Source organism: Oncorhynchus clarkii, chromosome 20 (assembly GCF_045791955.1).
Source record: "Oncorhynchus clarkii lewisi isolate Uvic-CL-2024 chromosome 20, UVic_Ocla_1.0, whole genome shotgun sequence".
In the NCBI taxonomy this organism is placed as follows: Eukaryota; Metazoa; Chordata; class Actinopteri; order Salmoniformes; family Salmonidae; genus Oncorhynchus; species Oncorhynchus clarkii.
In genome coordinates this window covers 55,199,177-55,223,298 of record NC_092166.1, presented here as the reverse complement: position 1 = coordinate 55,223,298, position 24,122 = coordinate 55,199,177, and the positions used below count along the sequence as shown (strand labels likewise).

The 24,122-nt window shown below is 44.3% G+C and overlaps 2 protein-coding genes across 2 annotated transcripts in view; one reads left to right on the top strand and one right to left on the bottom strand.

Annotated features, from left to right (window-relative positions):
• LOC139376538 (trichohyalin-like) overlaps positions 1 to 24,122 on the top strand; it is a 375,197-nt gene that overhangs the window by 210,292 nt on the left and 140,783 nt on the right. The window lies entirely within an intron of this gene.
• The window catches only part of LOC139377496 (FERM and PDZ domain-containing protein 2-like), a 53,440-nt gene that overhangs the window by 23,129 nt on the left and 6,189 nt on the right, over positions 1 to 24,122 (bottom strand). Inside the window, exons 2-14 of the mRNA XM_071120531.1 lie at positions 22,398 to 22,519; positions 21,955 to 22,118; positions 21,207 to 21,452; positions 20,749 to 20,912; positions 20,391 to 20,550; positions 20,239 to 20,310; positions 19,733 to 19,907; positions 19,419 to 19,554; positions 19,137 to 19,275; positions 15,896 to 16,048; positions 12,052 to 12,237; positions 2,811 to 2,970; positions 1,632 to 1,845 (exon numbers count right to left, since the gene is read on the bottom strand). Coding sequence (XP_070976632.1) covers positions 1,632 to 1,845; positions 2,811 to 2,970; positions 12,052 to 12,237; positions 15,896 to 16,048; positions 19,137 to 19,275; positions 19,419 to 19,554; positions 19,733 to 19,907; positions 20,239 to 20,310; positions 20,391 to 20,550; positions 20,749 to 20,912; positions 21,207 to 21,452; positions 21,955 to 22,118; positions 22,398 to 22,518 — 2,090 coding nt within the window. The 5' untranslated portion in view covers position 22,519. The remainder of the gene's footprint in view (positions 1 to 1,631; positions 1,846 to 2,810; positions 2,971 to 12,051; positions 12,238 to 15,895; positions 16,049 to 19,136; positions 19,276 to 19,418; positions 19,555 to 19,732; positions 19,908 to 20,238; positions 20,311 to 20,390; positions 20,551 to 20,748; positions 20,913 to 21,206; positions 21,453 to 21,954; positions 22,119 to 22,397; positions 22,520 to 24,122) is intronic.

Sequence of the window (24,122 nt, the reverse complement as noted above, 5' to 3'; positions counted from 1 at the left end):
GCAACCTTTTGCCACATTTCAGGCTTCAAACATAAAGATATAAAACTGTATTTTTTTGTGAAGAATCATCAACAAGTGGGACACAATCATGAAGTGGAACGACATTCATTGGATGTTTCAAACTTTTTTAACAAATCAAAAACTGAAAAATTGGGCGTGCAAAATGATTCAGCCCCCTTAAGTTAATACTTTGTAGCGCCACCTTTTGCTGCGATTACAGCTGTAAGTCGCTTGGGGTATGTCTCTATCAGTTTTGCACATCGAGAGACTGACATTTTTTCCCATTCCTCCTTGCAAAACAGCTCGAGCTCAGTGAGTTTGGATGGAGAGCATTTGTGAACAGCAGTTTTCAGTTCTTTCCACAGATTCTCGATTGGATTCAGGTCTGGACTTTGACTTGGCCATTCTAACACCTGGATATGTTTATTTTTGAACCATTCCATTGTAGATTTTGCTTTATGTTTTGGATCATTGTCTTGTTGGAAGACAAATCTCCGTCCCAGTCTCAGGTCTTCTGCAGACTCCATCAGGTTTTCTTCCAGAATGGTCCTGTATTTGGCTCCATCCATCTTCCCATCAAGTTTAATCATCTTCCCTGTCCCTGCTGAAGAAAAGCAGGCCCAAACCATGATGCTGCCACCACCATGTTTGACAGTGGGCATGGTGTGTTCAGCTGTGTTGCTTTTACGCCAAACATAACGTTTTGCATTGTTGCCAAAAAGTTCAATTTTGGTTTCATCTGACCAGAGCACCTTCTTCCACATGTTTGGTATGTCTCCCAGGTGGCTTGTGGCAAACTTTAAACGACACTTTTTATGGATATCTTTAATAAATGGCTTTCTTCTTGCCACTCTTCCATAAAGGCCAGATTTGTGCAATATACGACTGATTGTTGTCCTATGGACAGAGTCTCCCACCTCAGCTGTAGATCTCTGCAGTTCATCCAGAGTGATCATGGGCCTCTTGGCTGCATCTCTGATCAGTCTTCTCCTTGTATGAGCTGAAAGTTTAGAGGGACGGCCAGGTCTTGGTAGATTTGCAGTGGTCTGATACTCCTTCCATTTCAATATTATCGCTTGCACAGTGCTCCTTGGGATGTTTAAAGCTTGGGAAATCTTTTTGTATCCAAATCCGGCTTTAAACTTCTTCACAACAGTATCTCGGACCTGCCTGGTGTGTTCCTTGTTCTTCATGATGCTCTCTGCACTTTTGACGGACCTCTGAGACTATCACAGTGCAGGTGCATTTATACGGAGACTTGATTACACACAGGTGGATTGTATTTATCATCATTAGTCATTTAGGTCAATATTGGATCATTCAGAGATCCTCACTGAACTTCTGGAGAGAGTTTGCTGCACTGAAAGTATAGCAGCTGAATAATTTTGCACGCCCAATTTTTCAGTTTTTGATTTGTTAAAAAAGTTTGAAATATCCAATAAATGTCGTTCCACTTCATGATTGTGTCCCACTTGTTGTTGATTCTTCACAAAAAAATACAGTTTTATATCTTTATGTTTGAAGCCTGAAATGTTGCAAAAGGTCGCAAAGTTCAAGGGGGCCGAATACTTTCGCAAGGCACTGTATATATAATACAGGGAAGGGAACTTCATGCTCTCCATCACTCCTACCCCTGCTTGTGGAGGACACGCTGCTGTTTGATCCGCGCCTCGATCTTGGCGGCAATGTCATCGCACAGTTTGGTCATGGAGTCGCCCTGCGGTGTGGTCAGACCGCTGTCTGTCTGTATGGTCTCAGAGACAGAGCACCGGCTCACCTGGCTGTTCATCTGGCTATGGCTGTTCTGAGCCCGACACACTGCCGCATACTGCACTATGCTCTCCTCTGGAAAGAGAAGGGGCTCTTAAGTTCAAACCATGGGTGGTCAAAAGTGGCTAAAGTGAAATCAAAATGGGTGTAAATGTAGATCTAATAAGTGTGCAAATTGCTCTAATAACTGTACTATAATCACAACATGTCCCTGTTTGGCCTGTCAATGAGCCCACGTGGAACAATAGCAGGATATACACTGAGTGGACAAAACATTAGGAACACCTTACTAATATTGAGTTGCACCCCTCTTGCCTTCAGAACAGCCTCAATTCGTCGGGGCATGCACTCTACGAGATGTCGAAAGCGTTCCACAGGGATGCTGGCCCATGTTGACTCCAATGCTTCCCACAGTTGTGTCAAGTTGGCTGGATGTCTTTTGGGTGGTGGACCATTCTTGATACACACGGGAAACTGTTGAGCGTGTAAAACCCAGCAGCACTGCAAGTTCTCGACGACTCAAACTGTTGCGCCTAGCGCCAACGACCATACATACTCATATAAATCTTTTGTCTTGCCAATTCACCCTCTGAATGGCACACTTACACAATCCATCTCTCAATTGTCTCAAGGCTTAAAAAATCCTTCTTTAACCTGCCTCCTCCCCTTCATCTACACTGATTTGAAGTGGATTTAACAAGTGAATCAATAATGGATCATAGTTTTGACCTGGACTCACCTGGTCCAGTCTATGTCCTGGAAAGAGTTGATGGCCCTAATGTTTTGTACACTCAGTGTATAGCTTGCTAGCTGTATGGCTGAAGAGTCTGGCAAAAAGTCAGGCTAAGATTCACCAAGAACAGGACACAAACTGTATAAAATCAGAACAAGCTGTCTCTGGCATAGTATTAACAGGAATGTAGTAGTAGTATTAGTAGTAGTAGTAGTTATGGATGGGGCCAGGAGTTCTTCTTGACTGTTACCAAACCAGGAAAAACTTTTGGCCCCAAGCCAGTTAGGATGGCATGAAAGGTTCTGACCTGAGGCCAGACTGTGACCGAGCTGGCGAGAGTTCATCTCATTGTGAAACTTGTGCTGGGCAGAACAGAGGTTGCACAGGTACGTGGCCGTCTTGGACCGCTCTGTGACTAAGGTGTGTTTTTTCTTGCTCCCTCTGCTCTCAATGACAAATTTACGGCGCTGTGGAAGGACAGAGAGGACCGGTTAAGGCATTTACAGACATAACAAGCCAACAAAAACAACAGCTTATAAAATATTTATATTCAACTACACTGAACAAAAATAAACGCAACATGTTTCCTCTAAGCTGCGCACCAGCGTGAAGTAGCCCCTATACTGCCTCCCGGAAGAACTATCAGCCCAGGAAGAGAAGCATGAGATTGAACTCAACGTTCTAGAGTTTTCCCTGTTAACACTATCAACGTTTTCCTTTACTGTGGCAATTGCTATCGAATGAACGCAATATTAACAACGTTCAATGCAACATACTGAAACAAAACCAACTATGCAAGAGATTTTGTTGTTGGCAGAACGCATTGGAGTAGGATTCTATTGAGAACAACTCAGCCCTTACTCTACAAAGACCGGCAGCATGACCAATCAGAGTTGCAGTAGGCCTATATGTAAATAGACCGTTACCATATATGGATCTGTGCCATTTACATTGAACTGGACTGCGTTAAGAGCTGTGGTCGTGAGTAGATGCATCCGGAAAGTATTCAGACCTCTTCCCTTTTTACACATTTTGTTACATTACAGCCTTATTCTCAAATTGATTAAATAAGACAATTACTCATCAATCTAAACACAATACCCCACATTGACAATTTACATAAGTACAGCTGAAGTCGGAAGTTTACATACACTTAGTTTGGAGTTATTAAAACTAGTTTTTCAACCACTCCACAAATTTATTGTTAACAAACTATGGTTTTGGCAAGTTGGTTAGGACATCTACTTTGTGCATGACACAAGTAATTTTTCCAACAATTGTTTACAGACAGATTATTTCACTTATAATTCACTGGATCACAATTCCAGTGGGTCAGAAGTTTACATACACTAAGTTGACTGTGCCTTTAAACAGCTTGGAAAATTCCAGAAAATTAAGTCATGGCATTAGAAGCTTCTGATAGGCTAATTGACCTAATTTGAGTCAATTGGAGATGTACCTGTGGATGTATTTCAAGACCTTCAAACTCAGTGCCTCTTTGCTAGACATCATGGGAAAACCCTCCAAAAATCAGCCAAGACCTCAGCAAAAATAATTGTACACCTCCACAAGTCTGGTTCATCCTTGGGAGCAGTTTCCAAATGCCTGAAGGTACCATCTGTACAAACAATAGTATGCAAGTATAAACACCATGGGACCACGCAGCCGTCATATCGCTCAGGAAGGAGACGAGTTCGGTCTCCTAGAGATGAACGTACTTTGGTGTGAAAAGTGCAAATCAATCGTAGAACAACAGCAAAGGACCTTGTGAAGATGCTGAAGGAAACAGATTCAAAAGTACCTATATCCACAGTAAAACGAGTCCTATATCGACATAACATGAAAGGCCTCTCAGCAAGGAAGAAGCCACTGCTCCAAAACCACCATTAAAAAGAACTACAGTTTGCAACTGCACATGGGGACAAAGATCATAGAAATGTCCTCTGGTCTGATGAAACCAAAATAGACTGTATGGCCATAATGACCATCATTATGTTTGGAGGAAAAAGGGGGAGGCTTGCAAGCCAAAGAATACCATCCCAACAGTGAAGCACGGGGGTGGCAGCATCATGTTGTGGAGGTGCTTTGCTGCAGGAGGGATTAGTGCACTTCACAAAATAGATGGCATCATGAAGGAAGACAATTATGTGGATATATTGAAGCAACATCTCAAGACATCAGTCAGGAAGCTTGGTCGCAAATGGGTCTTCCAAATGGACAATGACCCCAAGCATACTCCTGAAGTTTTGTCAAAATGGCTTAAGGACAACAAAGTCAAGGTATTGGAGTGGCCATCACAAAGCCCTGACCTCAATCCTACAGAAAATGTGTGGGCAGACCTGAAAAGGTGTGTGCAAGCAAGGAGGCCTACAAACCTGACGCAGTTACACCAGCTCTGTCAGGAGGAATCAGCCAAAATTCACCCAACTTATTGTGGAAAGCTTGTGGAAGGCTACCTGAAATATTTGACACAAGTTAAACAATTTAAAAGCAATGTTACCAACTACTAATTGAATGTATGTAAACCTCTGACCCACTGGGAAATAAATAATTCTCTCCTATTATTCTGACATTTCACATTCTTAAAATAAAGTAGTGATCCTAACAGACCTAAAACATGGACTTTTTTTTACCAGGATTAAATGTCAGGAATTGTGAAAAAATGAGTTTAAATGTATTTGGCTAAGGTGTATGTAAACTTCTCACTTCAACTGTATTCAGACCCTTTACTATGAGACTCGAAATTGAGCTCAGGTACATCCTGTTTCCATTGATCATCCTTGAGATGTTTACACAACTTGATTGGAGTCCACTTGCAGTAAATTCAATTAATTGGACATGATTTGGAAAGGCACACACCTGTCTATATAAGGTGCCACAGTTGACAGTGCATGTCAGAGCCAAAACCAAGCCATGAAGTCGAAGGAATTGTCCGTAGAGCTCAGAGACAGTAGTGTTGAGGTACAGATCTGGGGAAGGGTACCAAAACATTTCTGCAGCATTGAAAGTCCACAAGAACACAATGGCATCCATCATTCTTAAATGGAAGAACTTTGGAACAACCAATACTCTATCTAGAGCTGGCCGCCTTGCCAAACTGAGCAATTGGGGGAGAAGGGCCTTGGTCAGGGAGGTGACAGAGCTCCCTGACCACTCTGACAGAGCTCCAGAGTTCCTCTGTGGAGATAGGAGAAACTTCTAGAAGGACAACCATCTCTGCAGCACTCCACCAATCAGGCGTTTATGGTAGAGTGGCCAGACGAAAGCCACTCAGTAAAAGGCACACGACAGCCCGCTTGGAGTTGAAAAGTGAGTCAGGTAAAGAGGTAATTGTTCTTAAAGGGGCATTGTTGTATTTTGAGACAGGCTTGAATTAGCTAAGTAGCCAATAGGCATAATTTATCTGATTCACTGTAATAATGGTAATGGGAATAGTGCATTTCATTTTGTAAAGTGGTTTCTTGTATCAAACACAAAAACATTTTCAGTAACCTCCTTGTCTGAAGGACAAGTAGATAATCAGGTTAATGTCAAGCCCTGCATGTCTCATGGAATGTTGGCCTACATTGAACATCACACATTGGCTGCTACTGTTGGCTGAATGACAGAACAGCTATTTTTATGTTAAAATGTTCTAAGATCCATTTTCTACATTGCTTTTGATGGTAGGCCACTCTGGTAGACCTACATTATGATCAAATAGCCACAGTAGACTACTTGGCCACTGTTAAAAGTGTAACTTAAGGCGGGTACAGCCTCAGCATTCATAGTAAACTTTCTCTGGGAAGTTGCACAGAATTTTCACAATGTTAAAATTTCAGAAGACCTGAAATATGCTCAGTCCGGAAAAAAAAATGTATCTCTAATTTTGTGCAAATATGTTTATATCTGTTAAGGTTTTCTTCCTCCTCTGAAGAGGAGGTGTAGCCGGGATCGGACCAAAATGCAGCGTGGTTATTTCGATACTGTAACGGTTTTCTTTAGGTGAAGGAGAGGCGGACCAAAATGCAGCATGGTTGTTATTCATGTTTTTTTAATGAAGAAAACTATACATGAATAAACTAACAAAACAATAAATGTGTGAAAACCTAAACAGCCTATCTGGTGACAACAAACACAAAGACAGGAACAATCACCCACAAAACACTCAAAGAATATGGCTGCCTAAATATGGTTCCCAATCAGAGACAACGATAAACACCTGCCTCTGATTGAGAACCACTCCAGACAGCCATAGACTTACCTAGAAAACCCCACTAAGCCACAAACCCATTACCTAACATAACCCCAGGACAAAACACACCACATACAAAAACCCATGTCACACCCTGGCCTGACCAAAATAATAAAGAAAATACTAAGACCAAGGCGTGACAGATACATCTTTAATTAATAAAGATAATAATGAACAATACAAAATACTAAACGTAACGTGAAAAACCAAAACAGCCCTATCTGGTGCAAACAAACACAGAGACAGAAACAATCACCCACGAAACACTCAAAGAATATGGCTGCCTAAATATGGTTCCCAATCAGAGACAACGATAAACACCTGCCTCTGATTGAGAACCACTCTAGGCAACCATAGACTTACCTAGACAACTCTACTATACCACAATCCCATAACCTACAAAAACCCCAAGACAAAACACACCACATAAATAACCCATGTCACACCCTGGCCTGACCAAAATAATAAAGAAAACACAAAATACTAAGACCAGGGCGGACTCCCGGCCGCACACCTAAACCCATAGGGGAGGGTCCAGGTGGGCGTCTGTCCACAGTGGCGGCTCCGGCGCGGGACGTGGACCCCACTCCAACATAGTCTTAGTCCACTTACATCACGTCCTAGGATTGGCGACCCTCGCCGCCGACCTTGGCCTAGTAACCCTAACCAAGGGCCCCACTGGACTGAGGTAGCTCGGGACTGAGGGATAGCTCGGGACTGAAGGGAAGCTCTGGACTGAGGGGAAGCTCAGGCAGGTTGATGGCTCTGGCAGATCCTGGCTGGCTGGTGGTTCTGGCAGATCCTGGCTGACTGGTGGTTCCGGCAGATCCTGGCTGACTGGCGGATCCTGGCTGAATGGCGGATCCTGGCTGAATGGCGGATCCTGGCTGACTGGCAGATCTGGACGATCCTGGCAGACTGGCGGCTCTGGCGGCTCCATGCTGACTGGCGGCTCTGGCTGCTCCATGCTGACTGGCGGCTCTGGCTGCTCCATGCTGACTGGCGGCTCCATGCTGACTGGCGGCTCTGGCTGCTCCATGCAGACTGGCGGCTCCGGCTGCTCCATGCAGACTGGCGGCTCTGGCTGCTCCATGCAGACTGGCGGCTCTGGCTGCTCCATGCAGACTGGCGGCTCTGGCTGCTCCATGCAGACTGGCGGCTCTGGCTGCTCCATGCAGACTGGCGGCTCTGGCTGCTCCATGCAGACTGGCGGCTCTGGCTGCTCCTTGCAGACTGGCGGCTCTGGCTGCTCCTTGCAGACTGGCGGCTCTGGCTGCTCCATGCAGACTGGCGGCTCTGGCTGCTCCATGCAGACTGGCGGCTCTGGCTGCTCCATGCAGACTGGCGGCTCTGGCGGCTCCTTGCAGACTGGCAGCTCCTTGCAGACTGGCAGCTCCTTGCAGACTGGCAGCTCCTTGCAGACTGACAGCTCTGGCGGCTCCTTGCAGACTGACAGCTCTGGCAGCGCTGAACAGGCCGGAGACTCCGGCAGCGCTGGAGAGGAGGAAGGCTCCGGCAGTGCTGAACAGGCGGGAGACTCCGGCAGCGCTGTAGAGGAGGAAGGCTCTGGCAGCGCTGGACAGGCGAAGCGCACTGTAGGCCTGGTGAGTGGTGCTGGCACTGGTGGTACTCGGCCGAGGACACGCACAGGAAGCCTGGTGCCACCGGAGGGCTGGTGTGTGGAGGTGCTACTGGATAGACCGGACCGTGTAGGAGCACTGGAGCTCTTGAGCACCGAGCCTGCCCAACCTTACCTGGTTGAATGCTCCCGGTCGCCCTGCCAGTGCGGCGAGGTGGAATAGCCCGCACTGGGCTATGCAGGCGAACCGGGGACACCGTGCGCAAGGCTGGTGCCATGTAAGCCGGCCCAAGGAGACGCACTGGAGACCAGATGCGTAGAGCCGGCTTACTCTAGCCCGGCCGATACGAGGAGCTGGTATGTACCGCACCGGGCTATGCACCCGCACTGGAGACACCGTGCGCTCCACAGCATAACACGGTGCCTGCCCGGTCTCTCTAGCCCCCCGGTAAGCACAGGAAGTTGGCGCAGGTCTCCTACCTGGCATCACCATACTCCCTGTGTGCCCCCCTCCAATGAATTTTAGGGCTGACTCTCGGGCTTCCATCCGCGTCGCCGTGCTGCCTCCTCATACCAGCGCCTCTCCGCTTTCGCCGCCTCCAGCTCTTCTTTGGGGTGGCAATATTCTCCAGGCTGTGCCCAGGGTCCTATTCCGTCCAAGATTTCCTCCCATGTCCAGAAATCTGGTTTTTGCTGCTCCTGCTGCCGCTGCCTGTCACCACGCCGCTTGGTCCTGTTGTGGTGGGTGATTCTGTTAAGGTTTTCTTCCTCTGAAGAGGAGGTGTAGCAGGGATCGGACCAAAATGCAGCGTGGTTATTTCGATACATCTTTAATAAAGATAATAACGAACAATACAAAATACTAAACGTAACGTGAAAAACCAAAACAGCCCTCTCTGGTGCAAACAAACACAGAGACAGGAACAATCACCCACGAAACACTCAAAGAATATGGCTGCCTAAATATGGTTCCCAATCAGAGACAACGATAAACACCTGCCTCTGATTGAGAACCACTCTAGGCAACCATAAACTTACCTAGACAACTCTACTATACCACAATCCCATAACCTACAAAAACCCCAAGACAAAACACACCACATAAATAACCCATGTCACACCCTGGCCTGACCAAAATAATAAAGAAAACACAAAATAATAAGACCAGGGCGTGACAATATCCCTGTTAGTGAGCATTTCTCCTTTGCCAAGATAATCTATCCACCTGACAGGTGTGGCATATCAAGAAGCTAAACAGCAGGATCATTACAGAGGTGCACCTTGTGCTGGGGACAATAAAAGGCAACTAAAATGTGCAGATTTGTCACACAACACAATGCCACAGATTTTTTATTAAAAGTTTTATTTTATTTCACCTTTATTTAACCAGATAGGTCAGTTGAGAACAAGTTCTCATTTACAACCTGGCCAAGAAAAAGCAAAGTAGTGCAACACAAACAACACAGAGTTACACATGGGATAAACAAACATACAGTCAATAACACAATAGAAAAGTCTATATACAGTGTGTACAAATGTAGTAAGATTAGGGAGGTAAGGCAATAAATAAGCCATAGTGGCGAAATAATTACAATTTCGCAATGAAACACGATTGATAGATGTGCAGAAGATGAATGTGCAAGTAGAAATACTGGGGTGCAAAGGAGCAAAAAATAAATAACAATATGGGGATGAGGTAGTTGGGTGGGCTATTTACAGATGGGCTGTGTACAGGTGCAATGACGGGTAAGCTGCTCTGACAGCTGATGCTTAAAGTTATTGAGGGCGATATAGCTTCAGTGTTTTTTGCAATTCGTTACAGTCATTGGCAGCAGAAAACTGGAAAGAAAGGCGGCCAAATTAGGAGTTGGCGTGGGGGATGACCAGTGAAATATACCTGCTGGAGCGCGGGCTACAGGTGGGTGCTGCTATGGTGATCAGTGAGCTGAGATAAGGCGGGGCTTTACCTAGCAAAGACTAATAGATGACCTGGAGCCAGTGGGTTTGGCAACGAATATAAAGCGAGGGCCAGCCAACGAGAGCATAGAGATCACACTGGTGGGTAGTATATGGGGCTTTGATGTCAAAACAGATGGCACTGTGATAGACTACATCCACCAGTGTGATCTGAGTAGAGTGTTGGAGGCTATTTTGTAAATTACATCAGTTTTATGAGGGTATGTTTGGCAGCATGAGTGAAGGATGATTTGTTGCGAAATAGGAAGCCAATTCTAGATTTAATTTTGGATTGGAGATGCTTAATGTAAGTCTGGAAGGAGAGTTTGTCCACATATTCTAAGTCAGAACCGTCCAGAATAGTGATGCGAGATGGGCGGGCCGGTGCGGGCAGAGATTGGTTGAAGAGCATGCATTTAGTTTTAATAGCATTTAAGAGCAGTTGGAAGCCACTGAAGGAGTGTTGTATGGCATTGAAGCTCGTCTGGACATTCGTTAACATTGTCCAAAGAAGGGCTAGAAGTCTACAAAATGGTATCATCTGCATAGAGGTGGATCCGAGAATCACCAGCAACAAGAGCGACATCATTGATATATACAGAGAAAAGAGTCGGCCCTAGAATTGAACCCTGTGGCACCCCCATAGAGACTGCCAGAGGTCCGGACAACAGGCCCTCCGATCTGAACTCTATCTGAGAAGTAGTTGGTGAACCAGGCGAGGCAGTCATTTGAGAAACCAAGGCTGTTGAGTCTGCAGATAAGAGTGCGGTGATAGACAGAGTCGAAAGCCTTGGCCAGGTCGATGAAAATGGCTGCACAGTATTGTCTTTTATCAATGGCGGTTATGATATCGTTTAGGACCTTGAGCGTGGTTGAGGTGCACCCTTGACCAGCTCAGAAACCAGATTACATAGCGGAGAAGGAACGTTGGGATTTGAAATGGTCGGTGATCTGTTTGTTAACTTGGCTTTCGAAAACTTTAGAAAGGCAGGGTAGGATGGATTTAGGTCTGTAACAGTTTTGGTCTAGAGTGTCTCCCCCTTTGAAGAGGGGGATGACCGCGGCAGCTTTCCAATCTTTTGGGGTCTCAGACGATACGATCATGGTATGGGCAGGCATAAGCTATGGACAACGAACACAATTGCATTGTATTGACGGGAATTTGAATGCACAGAGATACCGTGAGGTCCATTGTCGTGCCATTCATCCACCGCCATCACCTATAATGTTTCAGCATGATAATGCACAGCCCTGTGTCGCAAGGATCTGTACACAATTCCTGGAAGTTGAAAATGTCCCAGGTCTTCCATTTCCTGCATACTCACCAGATATGTCAACCATTGAGCATGTGTGGGATGCTCTGGATCGACATGTATGAAATTGTGTTCCAGTTCCCGCTAATATACAGCAACTTCGAACAGCCATTGAAGAGGAGTAGGACAACATTCCATAGGCCCCTATCAACCTATGCAAAGGAGATGTGTTTTCTGATCCACGCCTCTACCTTTTTTAAAGTATATGTGATCAACAGATGCATATCTTTATTCGCGGTCATGTGAAATCTATAGATTAGGGCCTAATTTATTTATTTAAATTGACTGAGATTTCCTTATGTGAACTTCAACTCAGTACAATGTTTGAAATTGCTGCGTTTATATTTTTGTTCAGTATATTCAGTAAACGTTCACTTTCAACATTCCTCAGTTCCCCTCAATAAAGTGTAACTCTAATGAAAAAAAAAACAGTGTTTGCATTATCATAAAAAGGCATGATACTCACAGAGGAGGAAATACTGGCCGTTTCCCGCCAGTGGAATGTCTGACTTGTGGAGCGGGAGCTATCTTTAACCTCATACACTATGACTCCTTTGGCACACACTCCTAAGATCAGTTCTCCGATGACTGGCTTCTTCTCGCGACCCACGCGGTAGAACAGAACGCCATACTCAGGAAGCTGCTGGGTGGCCTGGAAGGAAGTAAGATGTTAGACGTTAGAACGGCCGACGTGCAAGCTTCCCCCACGGGCTAAGAATGTTTGCCTTTGATGCACCGTGCAGGTGCCAGAGTCTTTTAGTATAATGATTGAAATATTAGTCCACATATTAGTAGTATGGAATGAATGAGACTGACATAACCATTTTATACACTGCTCAAAAAAATAAAGGGAACATTTAAACAACACAATGTAACTCCAAGTCAATCACACTTCTGTGAAATCAAACTGTCCACTTAGGAAGCAACACTGATTGACAATAAATTTCACATGCTGTTGTGCAAATGGAATAGACAACAGGTGGAAATTATAGGCAATTAGCAAGACACCCCCAATAAAGGAGTGGTTCTGCAGGTGGGGACCACAGACCACTTCTCAGTTCCTATGTTTCCTGGCTGATGTTTTGGTCACTTTTGAATGCTGGTGGTGCTTTCACTCTAGTGGTAGCATGAGACGGAGTCTACAACCCACACAAGTGGCTCAGGTAGTGCAGCTCATCCAGGATGGCACATCAATGTGAGCTGTGGCAAGAAGGTTTGCTGTGTCTGTCAGCGTAGTGTCCAGAGCATGGAGGCGCTACCAGGAGACAGGCCAGTACATCAGGAGACATGGAGGAGGCCGTAGGAGGGCAACAACCCAGCAGCAGGACCGCTACCTCCACCTTTGTGCAAGGAGGAGCACTGCCAGAGCCCTGCAAAATTACCTCCAGCAGGCCACAAATGTGCATGTGTCTGCTTAAACGGTCAGAAACAGACTCCATGAGGGTGGTATGAGGGCCCGACGTCCACAGGTGGGGGTAGTGCTTACAACACCGTGCAGGACGTTTGGCATTTGCCAGAGAACACCAAGATTGGCAAATTCGCCACTGGCGCCCTGTGATCACAGATGAAAGCAGGTTCATACTGAGCACATGACAGACATGACAGAGTCTGGAGACGCCGTGGAGAACGTTCTGCTGCCTGCAACATCCTTCAGCATGACCGGTTTGGCGGTGGGTCAGTCATGCCCTCCATGTGCTCGCCAGAGGTAGCCTGGCTGCCATTAGGTACCGAGATGAGATCCTCAGACCCCTTGTGCGACCATATGCTGGTGCGGTTGGCCCTGGGTTCCTCCTAATGCAAGACAATGCTAGACCTCATGTGGCTGGAGTGTGTCAGCAGTTCCTGCAAGAGGAAGGCATTGATGCTATGGACTGGCCAGCCCAGACCTGAATCCAATTGAGCACATCTGGGACATCATGTCTCGCTCCATCCACCAACGCCACGTTGCACCACAGACTGTCCAGGAGTTGGCGGATGCTTTAGTCCAGGTCTGGGAGGAGATCCCTCAGGAGACCATCCGCCACCTCATCAGGAGCATGCCCATGCGTTGTAGGGAGGTCATACAGGCACGTGGAGGCCACACACACACTACTGAACCCAATTTGGACTTGTTTTAAGGACATTACATCAAAGTTGGATCAGCCTGTAGTGTGGTTTTCCACTTTAATTTTGAGTGTGACTCCAAATCCAGACCTCCATGGATTGATAAATTTGATTTCCATGGACAATTTTTGTGTGATTTTGTTGTCAGCACATTCAACTATGTAAAGAAAAAAGTATTTAATAAGAATATTTCATTAATTCAGATCTAGGATGTGTTATTTTAGTGTTCCCTTTATTTTTTTGAGCAGTGTATAATAGACACACGACCGTTCAAAAAGTTTGTGGTCACCTAGAAATGTCCTTCTTTTTGAATGAAAATTACATATTTTGTCCATTAACATAACATCAAATTGACCAGAAATACAGTGTAGACATTGTTAATGTGGTAAATAACTATTGGAGCTGGAAATGGCAGATTTTTTATGGAATATCTACATAGGCGTACAGAGAGACATTATCAGCAGCCATCACTCCTGTGTTCCAATGGCATGTTGTTTTAGCTAATCCAAGTTTATCATTTTAAAAGGCTAATTGATCATTAGAAAACCCTTTTGCAAGTATGTTAGCACAGCTGAAAACTGTTGTTCTGATTAAAGAAGCAATAAAGCTGGCCTTTTTTTAGAATAGTTGAGTATCTGGAGCATCAGCATTTGTGGGTTCGATTACATTAATGAAAATGACCAGAAACAAAGTACTTTCTTCTGGAACTCGTCAGTTTATTTTTGTTCTGAGAAATGACGGCTATTCCGTGTGAGAAATTGCCAGGAAACTGAAGATCTCGTACAACACTGTGTACTACTCCCTTAACAGAACAGTGCAAACTAGCTCTAACCAGAATAGAAAGAGGAGTGGGAGGCCCCGGTGCACAACTGAGCAAGAGGACAAGTACATTAGAGTGTCTAGTTTGAGAAACAGACGGCTCACAAGTCCTCAACTGGCAGCTTCATTAAATAGTACCCGCAAAACACCAGTCTCAACGTCGACAGTGAAGAGGCGACTCTGGGATGCTGTCCTTCTAGGCAGAGTTGCAAAGAAAAAGCAATATCTCACACTGGCCAATAAAAAGAAAAGTTTAAGATGGGCAAAAGAACACAGACATTGGACAGAGGAACTCTGCCTAGAAGGCCAGCATGCCGGAGTCGCCTCTTCACTGTTGACTTTGAGACTGGTGTTTTGCGGGTACTATTTAATGAAGCATTTCCACTGCTCCAGAGTCCAATGGCGATGAGCTTTACACCACTCCAGTCTACGCTTGGTCCGGTTCTGAGTGCTTGTGTGGCCTACCACTTTGTTGCTGAGCCATTGTTGCTCTGAGATGTTTCCACTTCACAAAACAGCAATTTACTGGAGCTACTCTAGCAGGGTATATATTTGACGAACTGACATGTTGGAAAGGTGGCATCCTATGACGGTGCCACGTTGAAAGTCACTGAGCTATTAAGTAAGGCCATTCTCTTGCCTGTGTTTGTCTATGGAGATTGCATGGCTGTGTGCTTGATTGTATACAACTGTCAGCAACAGGTGTGGCTGAAATAGCAGAATCCACTAATTTGAAGGTGTGTCAACGTTCTTTTGTGTATTTAGTGTATGTATACAGTGCATTCAGAGTATTCAGACCCCTTGACCTTTTCCACATGAGGCTAGAAGCTTGACACACCTGTATTTGAGTTTCTCCCATTCCTCTCTTCTCCCTCAAGCTCTGTCAGGTTGGATGGGGAGCGTCACTGCACAGCTTTTTTCAGGTCTCTCCAGATATGTTAGATCGGATTCAAGTCCGGGCTCTGGCACGTTAAGGACATTCAGAGACTTGTCCCGAAGCCACTCCTACATTATCGTGGCTGAGTGCTTCGGGTCGTTGTCCTTTTGGAAGGTGAACCAGTTTGAGGTCCTAAGTGCTCTGGAGCAAGTTTTCATCAACGATCGCTCTGTACTTTGCTACGTTCATCTTTCCCTTGATCCTGACTAGTTTTTCTGTGGCAAGGACTGGGAGACATCTCCACAGCATAATGCTGCCACCCTATGCTTCACCATAGGGATGGTGCCAGGTTTCCTCCAGGCGAGACGTTTGGCATTCAGGCCAAAGAGTTCGATCTTGGTTGTAACATAACAAAATGTGGAAAAAGTCAAAGGTTCTGAATATTTGTCGAATGCACTGTACGCTATATAACACCATAACTCTATGGAGTGTTTTCATTGGCTCATGTTACCTTTAGGAACTCAAATTCGGACTCGTCAGTACTCATCGTGGAGTTACTGACATGTAACCGTAGCAATTCCTCCTTTAGGTAAGGCAAGGCTCTTTTCTCCATGACGCTCTTGGCAACGTACTGGTCTGGTCGATAGTAGTTCCTCCCATAAACCTTTGGAAAATATCAGATCACATTTAGTCATCACTCAACTAGAGCTAATGTTACAAAATATTTACCATGGATGGGCATTTGAAATTATTTTACTATTCAAATAATATAATGACATTTTTATGACAGTCAAAATTTGTAATAATAATAAGCTTTTTTTTTGCTCTTGACTCTCGACCAATCAGAATGACGCAAATGCACACGGCAGAGGTAAACAACGAACATTCTGCTTTTCTCCGGTAGTTTGGCTAAAAGCAACAGTGAGAAGAGAAGTCCGATTTTCCATGATTCTCTTACAAAAAGGTTTTCTGGAATGTTTTGCATGGATCCGTGTCATGCCGATCATGTCAGGGCAGCCTGTAGGTCTAAATGTGCAGACGTAGCACAAGAGTAGCTCAATACACCCTTAAAAGAATATTCAAAAGTTTGTTTTATTAAATTCAGAATTTTAAGTCATGGAATATCCTTTCAGGTAAAAATGGCACAAAGAAATGTTTATTAATTTAGACAGCTTTTTCATTGCTAACCTCTAAAAGTCTAAGCCTTTAGGGGGGGGGGGGGTTCTACTAAGCTAACACATGGAACTATTTTAGGTTGGTCACACCATAGATCATTAAGTTATTTGATTTTGAATTTTAGGACCCCCTGTATGTTTCTTTTTTAATTGTTTGATAAAATATTGAATTTGGCCTTTAATATTATAGCCCATAGAAACACATTGAATACCACATTCATAAATGGCAAAAAAAAGTCAGTAAAAAATAATACATCATAAGGGTTTTGAAGTGTCATTTTTTTATCTAGGAAATATTAGAAAGCTCAGGGAAAAAAATTGCAGGGACACATTTAACCTCTTTTTTTTAATTGGCACAAAACTCATTTGTATGGGTTAATAACAGACGAGTCCCACGATACTTGTGGGGGACGTAGAGCAGAACAGAGAACACCGCCCTGCCTGTGAGTCTCCCCTTTCCACAATGGGGTCATATTAGTTTGTAGTCCAAACGGTTTGGAAGGCACAGACAAAAATTGGCACATCGGCGATACCGAATACAGAAGAGTCCTGTGACACTTGTGCGTGTCGTAGAGCAAAACGGAGAACACCATTGTGTTTGTGAAAGTCGACTCTTCCCATGTAGTGGTTATTAGGCACATTCTGATGCTACAGACGTTTTCCTGAGAAGATTGTCTGGATGTGTCCTGGGCTGACAAACAGCACTGTAGCCTGTCACTTTCCACCGCAGATGCGGAAGGCCGAAATGGGCGGAAGCAGTGAATTGAGATGCGGCTCCATTCTGCAGCTATCGCTAGCTTAAACTGAAGGATTTTGATGGGGATTTTTTTATTATGCTCATTAATTTGACACCCAGGTGCGCCAATAAACTCTTAAGGATTAAAATAGGGCAAAAAAAATGTGGCTCCAACAATGAAAACTCTTTCAAGTAATTTAATACTAAAATCCGTTTAGATATCCAGATATTCAATTAACTGTGCCCAATTTTGCCCAGACGTAGTATTTACAAGGTAATATCTATTTACAGTACCAGTCAAAAGTTTGGACACCTACTCATTCAAGGTTTTTTCTTTATTTTTTATATTTTCTACATTGTAGAATAATAGTGAAGACATCAGAACTATGAAATAACACATATGGAATCATGTAGTAACCAAAAAAGGTGTTAAACAAATCAAAATATATTTTACATTTGAGATTCTTCAAAGTAGCCACCCTTTGCCTTGACGACAGCTTTGCACACTCTTGACATTCTCTCAACCAGCTTCATGAGGAAAGCTTTTCCAACAGTTTTGAAGGAGATCTCACATATGCTGAGCACTTGTTGGCTGCTTTTCCTTCACTCTGCGGTCCAACTCATCTCAATTGGGTTGAGGTCAGTTGATTGTGGAGGCCAGGTCATCTGATGCAGCACTTTATCACTATCCTTGGTCAAATAGCCCTTACACAGCCTGGAGGTGTGTTTTGGGTCATTGTCCTGTTGAAAAACAAGCGCAAACCAGATGGGATGGCGTATCGATGCAGAATGCTGCTGTAGCCATGCTGGTTAAGTGTACCTTGAATTCTGAATAAATCACTGACAGTGTCACAAGCAAAGCACCCACACACCATCACACCTCCTCCTCCATGCTTCACGGTGGCAACCATACATGCAAGGATTATCTGTTCACCTACTCTGTGTCTCACAAAGACACGGCGGTTGGAACCAAAAATCTCAAATTTGGACTCATCAGACCAAAGGACAGATATCCATCAGTCTAATGTCCATTGCTCATGTTTCTTGGCCCAAGCAAGTCTCTTCTTATTATTGGTGTCCTTTAGTAGAGGTTTCTTTGCAGCAATTCAACCATGAAGGGATGATTCACACAGTCTCTTCTGAACGATGTTGAGATGTGTCTGTTACGTGAACTTTGTGAAGCATTTATTTGGGCTGCAATCTGAGGTGCAGTTAACTCTACTGAACTTAGCCTCTGCAGCAGAGGTAAGTCTGTGTCTTCCTTTCGTGTGGCGGTCCTCATGAGAGCCAGTTCCATCATATCGCTTGATGGTTTTTGCGACAGCACTTCAAGAAACTTTCAAAGTTCTTGACATAATATGGACTTGATTTTTTACCAAATAGGGCTATCTTCTGTATACGCCCTACCTTGTCACAACACAACTGATTGGCTCAAATGCATTAAGGATAGAAATTCCACAAATGAACTTTTAACCAGACACAACTGTTAATTGAAATTCATTCCAGGTGACTACCTCATGAAGCTGGTTGAGATAATGCCAAGAGTGTGCAAAGCTGTCATCAAGGGTGGCTACTTTGAAGAATCTCAAATATAAAATATATTTTGATTTGTTTAACACTTTGTTTACTGCATGATTCCATATTTGTAATTTCATAGTCGATGTATTCTACAATGTAGACAATAGTAAAAATAAAGAAAAACCCTTGAATGAGTAGGTGTGTCCAACCTTGTGACTGGTACTGTAAATATGCAGAAAAATCCACCTAGACCTTGACAATCAGGTGACTATACAGGATATCAAAGATACTGTATAACCATATAACTAAAATGTATAAAATACCTCAGGCATGCAGTCTCCATACTCTGCTTGGAGAGCCAAGGCACCCAGATATAGGCCTGTCTCTTCATGGCAGGCCAACCTGTCCTCCAGTATATCCTTCCTCAGCTGTAGGTAGTACTGGTGACGAGTCAGTTTGTGCCTGCCAAAAAAAAACAGTCACACACAATTTGCTTCCATGGAGAAAGCAGTGGACAATCTGCAACATTGCCTGACCTCTATGAATTCCATCGGCCGACCTTGAATACAATACACTGTAAGCACGAGCGGATGCGAGGTACTTACAAAAGGAGAGAGATGTCGTGGACAAAGAATTTCACCCTGAAGAAAAGGACAAACGTGGAGGTAGGCACTTTCTTCCAACTGTCGGGGGCGACCTTGGATATCTTTGTGTCATTTTCCAGGAAGAAAAACTCATGGTCTAAAACCGAGAGGTAAAAAGGAAGAGTGACATTTTTAACAGGCGAACCATGTAAAGACAACTTTGAGATTTTTCATTACTGTAGCTCGAGCACAGCCATACAACAGCCATACATGACCCAACAAAACACCTCAATGAACTGTTTCCCAGTAAACGACATGCAATATTTGTGCATTACCATCAATGTAAGCAAGGCCAAAGTAGAAGTGCTCCACCAGATTGGAGTGGGCAACAATCATATCAAAGACATCCCCTCCTCCTGACTTGACGTCGCACTTGACCAGGATGCTCTGTCCGTTTGGCATGACCACACTCAGCTCCCTCATAGAGGAGGGAGACTTCCCTTTCTTTGACTGGATTATGAGACAGAAAGAGAGTGATTCATGTGAAGACCGACTGATGACAGTTGGGCTGATGATAACAGTTGGGCTGATGTAGCTCTGATTTAAAAACAATAAAATAATAGTTTCACCTTTTATTTAACTAGGCAAGTCAGTTAAGTACAAATTCTTATTTACAATGACGGCCCACCCCGGGCCAAACCCGGACGACGCTGGGCCAATTGTGCGCCGCCCCTATGGGACTCCCAATCACAGCCGGATGTGATGCAGCCTGGATAAGAAGAGGTGGTGAGGCCTGACCTGAGCAGGCCAGACTACTGGCCGATGATAAAGCCATAATTACCACAATGGATCCGGGCAGCTCCAAGACAACCAGAGGCTCGTCTAACTTTCGAATGAACTCAGGACCCCTATCCTGCAGAAATAACGAGGGAAACATTAAGAGCTACTAAAATGTCAACCCGATATTTCACACGACTCACTATGATATCATACCTTGGCTTTCTTTTCATTAAGACTGACAGTGGACTCGTTTAGATATGTGTATGGTACAGGTCTGACGCTGCCACGGCGAAAGCCATCCAGGTACGGGCTAGAGGGGCTACGTGACTGATAGCTGCAGTAACTCTCTCTGTGACGTGACCCTTGGGGAATTCTGGGAGAAAAAAAAATACAGATTACAGGGATTAAAATCTTTAACTTATTGTCCATAGACAGTTGGGTGAACTATCCCTTAAAAAAAAATATATATATATATATATATATACACATACATACTTGTAAAGCTGATAATATGTGTATTCCGGTCAAAATGTGCCTTTTGTTGTTTGAAAGGCGACTGCTAGGTTCTTACCCTCTGCTGAGCTCAGCTTGGAATGTTGGGGTGCTTCTGTTTCTCAGTGCCCAGGTGGAGTTATGGTACGAGGCACTTCCTGAGAGACTGTGAAGCCTCTCTCTGACCATCTGACTCCGGTCAGTAAGTTGAGGACCAATCTCAGCCATGGACACATGATCAACCTAGAAAACACAATAGAATGACAGATGATGAATTAGATAAGTTGCACTGACCTATCCTTAAAAATAACCATGTCTCAAATCAATATGATCTCAATTGAAACCCAGCTGTAGATTGTAGCCAAGATAGAGTTGCAAGCAGCCAGTATTGTCACAATATGGAATAGAGGCCAATTTATTTCTAGAAAATGTGACCCTATAATGTCAGTGTGCTGGTCAGCACATGGAGTGTAGAGTGACAGCTATACTGACTACAGGTGCATTGCCTAAACCAAAAAGGGAATGTGGGTGACTCACAGAGTCCCTGAAGACATCTTGTACTAGCTGTCTGATGAGCTTCTCTGGTAGGGGTAGTTGAGCAGCCTTGATGTGCTGTTCACAGGTCTCCAGCACGGTCACAAGATCTGCTCGTCTGTGGACCGCGTCCTCACACATACTCAGTAAGAGGTTGTTCAGGTTGTCACTCAGCAGAATGGGCTGGTTTTGAGGTAGTTGATAATCAACGGACCAGAAGAGGGTCATTCCTAGGGAATATACAATCATCTGAAGAAAACAAAGAGAAAAACAAGGCAACAGTAAACATGTCGGTTATTCGGTGCTAGAGGAGTAGCGTTTTAAGTGTTTTTCACAAAATTCTAAATCCATCATGGCAGACCTCTTGGGTCCCTGAGGCAAATTTGTTCCTTGTAAGGAGAGGGACCTATGTACCGCATTTCATGACTTTAGGTCAAACGGGGTGTGGGCGTGACCTTACAACATTTACAAAGTCAATCAGTGTAATTTTGTAAACCGTAAGACGCATCATTCACCCAAGCTTCGTCAAAATCGGGCCCGCGCCGTAACTGACAGAGACAGATCCAAAGCACTGTTCCTGAGTAAAATCGTTCCTGAGGAATTCATGCAAAGCCAAAGGTCGAGAACCAAAACAGTGGCGAGATGTCAAGCCAACGGAGACCATCGGAGTTGGCCATATAGTACAGACGGATATGAACTCGGATTATGCAGTGAGATGCGATGACGTTGCGATCAGGGGTTCATTGAGCACCTTCTCAGAGGCCGTCCTGTTGGAGGCAGCGTGCCCCTCCTGTACCTCTGGAGCAGTGAAGGAACCAAGGTTCTCTGACCGGGGACAGCTCTTGAAAGCAAGGTTCCCAGTGGCTGACAGCAGCACTGAGCCAGGGCTCAGTACACTGCACATGTTACCAGGACCTGTCGAGAGGACAAGAGACAAAACTATTAGAAGTAGAGCATGACGTTGTGTTGCCTACCCTTCCCAATCATCTGGTTTGAGGCCTATTTCTTCTCATGCATAAAGATGCATATACAAAAACAAGTCATGGGATATGAAAGTCAGCTCAGCATAATTCCACTTATGGAGGACTGCAAACATCTGACACACGTGGGTGTGAACAATCCCTTTAAGGTCAAAAGATCCTGCCGGTGTGTATTATCATGGGTCCGGAAAAGCATAGAAATATGTCCAGGTACCTTTGTGAGAGATTTCCATTAAGGCCTCGGCGGTGCCCAGTAGCAGACACCATACCTCATCCTCTTCCAGAGGTGACCCCCGGGCCTCCAGCACCTCCGCCAGGGTCACGAACGTGCCCATCCTGGGGGGGACACAGCCATGGGTAGATACAGTCATATATTATCTAAATAATTTTTCGGGAATTTCTGCTTCAAAACGCTGTAATAGCTTAATATGAGCAACACATGTTGTTTCATCATAGACTCTGTGACAAAATATGCGAGCCGTTATTTGGAGTACAATGAAAACTGTTGAACGCACGAAACTTGATTGTTTCCATAAATCATTGAAGAGTGTCCACACAACCATATGGTCTAATTGCTTAAACCATTAGCTCAAAGTGATCTTTTTCTTTGACAGGACAGAGATACTAGGAGAACAGTAAATTTGGTCCATTTAGACAAGTAGCTATGAATGATTATCTACAATGAGTGAGGTGATTGATCGGACTAAAGGGCTAAGGCAAAGCAATACAGACGCCCCCTCCCCTTCTCTAGCCACCCTCTCCCTCTCTCACATGCACACCGGTGCTTTCACACGATGAGATTTCAGTTTGCCATGTAATAGGCTTCTGCAGAGCCTGGAGGATTTGCTATGATATGGCTACTCTCTGTGTCTTTCATTTGTCTCCCTCTCGTCACCAAGGTGACTGTGAAGCGTTACAATGAGACGTGACTGTGGTAGCATCCGGCTGAGGTTCTGGGACTTATCAAATGACACTGAACAAAAATATAACATGCAGCCATTTCAACGATTCTTTCGACACGGGGCCGTGATTTATCATGCTGTCATGAATGTAGCTATATGTCATCCCTGAAAATCAAAGGATATACGGTACTATGATCCAATAAACGTCAATGCTTTAATTGGTAGTCTAGCAGCTCTGGTTCCTGCAGGTAGAGACATGTCTACAAAATATGTAGGAAGTGATTTGTGGTGACGTCATCATCACAGTTATACCATAAATTGTACGGCCTTGTTGGTGCTGTGAGTCAGGGATAACAAAATAGGTATTGAAGCCTTCAGAAAGTATTCACACCCCTTGACTTGTTCCACATCTTGTTGTACTACAGCCTAAATTCAAAATGCATTAAATACAAAACACTTACCCATCTACACACAATACCCCATCATGACAAAGTGAACTAATTGACATAACCCTTCACACTCCCTGAGTCAATACTTTGTATAAGCACCTTTGGCAGTGATGACAGCTGTGAGTCTTTCTGGGTAAGTCTAAGAGCTTTCCACACCTGGATGGTGCAACATTTGCACTTTGTTTAAAAATAATTCTTCAAGCTCTGTCCAAATGGTGTTGATTATTGCTAGACAACCATTTTCAGGTCTTGCCATAGATTTTAAATTACATTTAAGTCAAGAACTGTAACTCGGTCAGTCAGGAACATTCATTGTCTCTTGGTAAGCAACTCCAGTGTAGATTTGGTCTTATGTTCTAGGTTATTGTCCTGCTGAAAGGTGAAATCACCTCCCAGTGTCTGAACCAGGTTTTCCTCTAGGATTTTGCCTATGCTTAGCTCCATTCTTTTAATTTTTTACCCTAAAAAAACACTCCAGTCCTTAAAGATTACAAGCATACCCATAACATGATGCAGCCACCACTATGCTTGAAAATATGGAGAGTGGAACTCAGTAATGTGTTGTATTGGATTTGTCCCAAACATAAC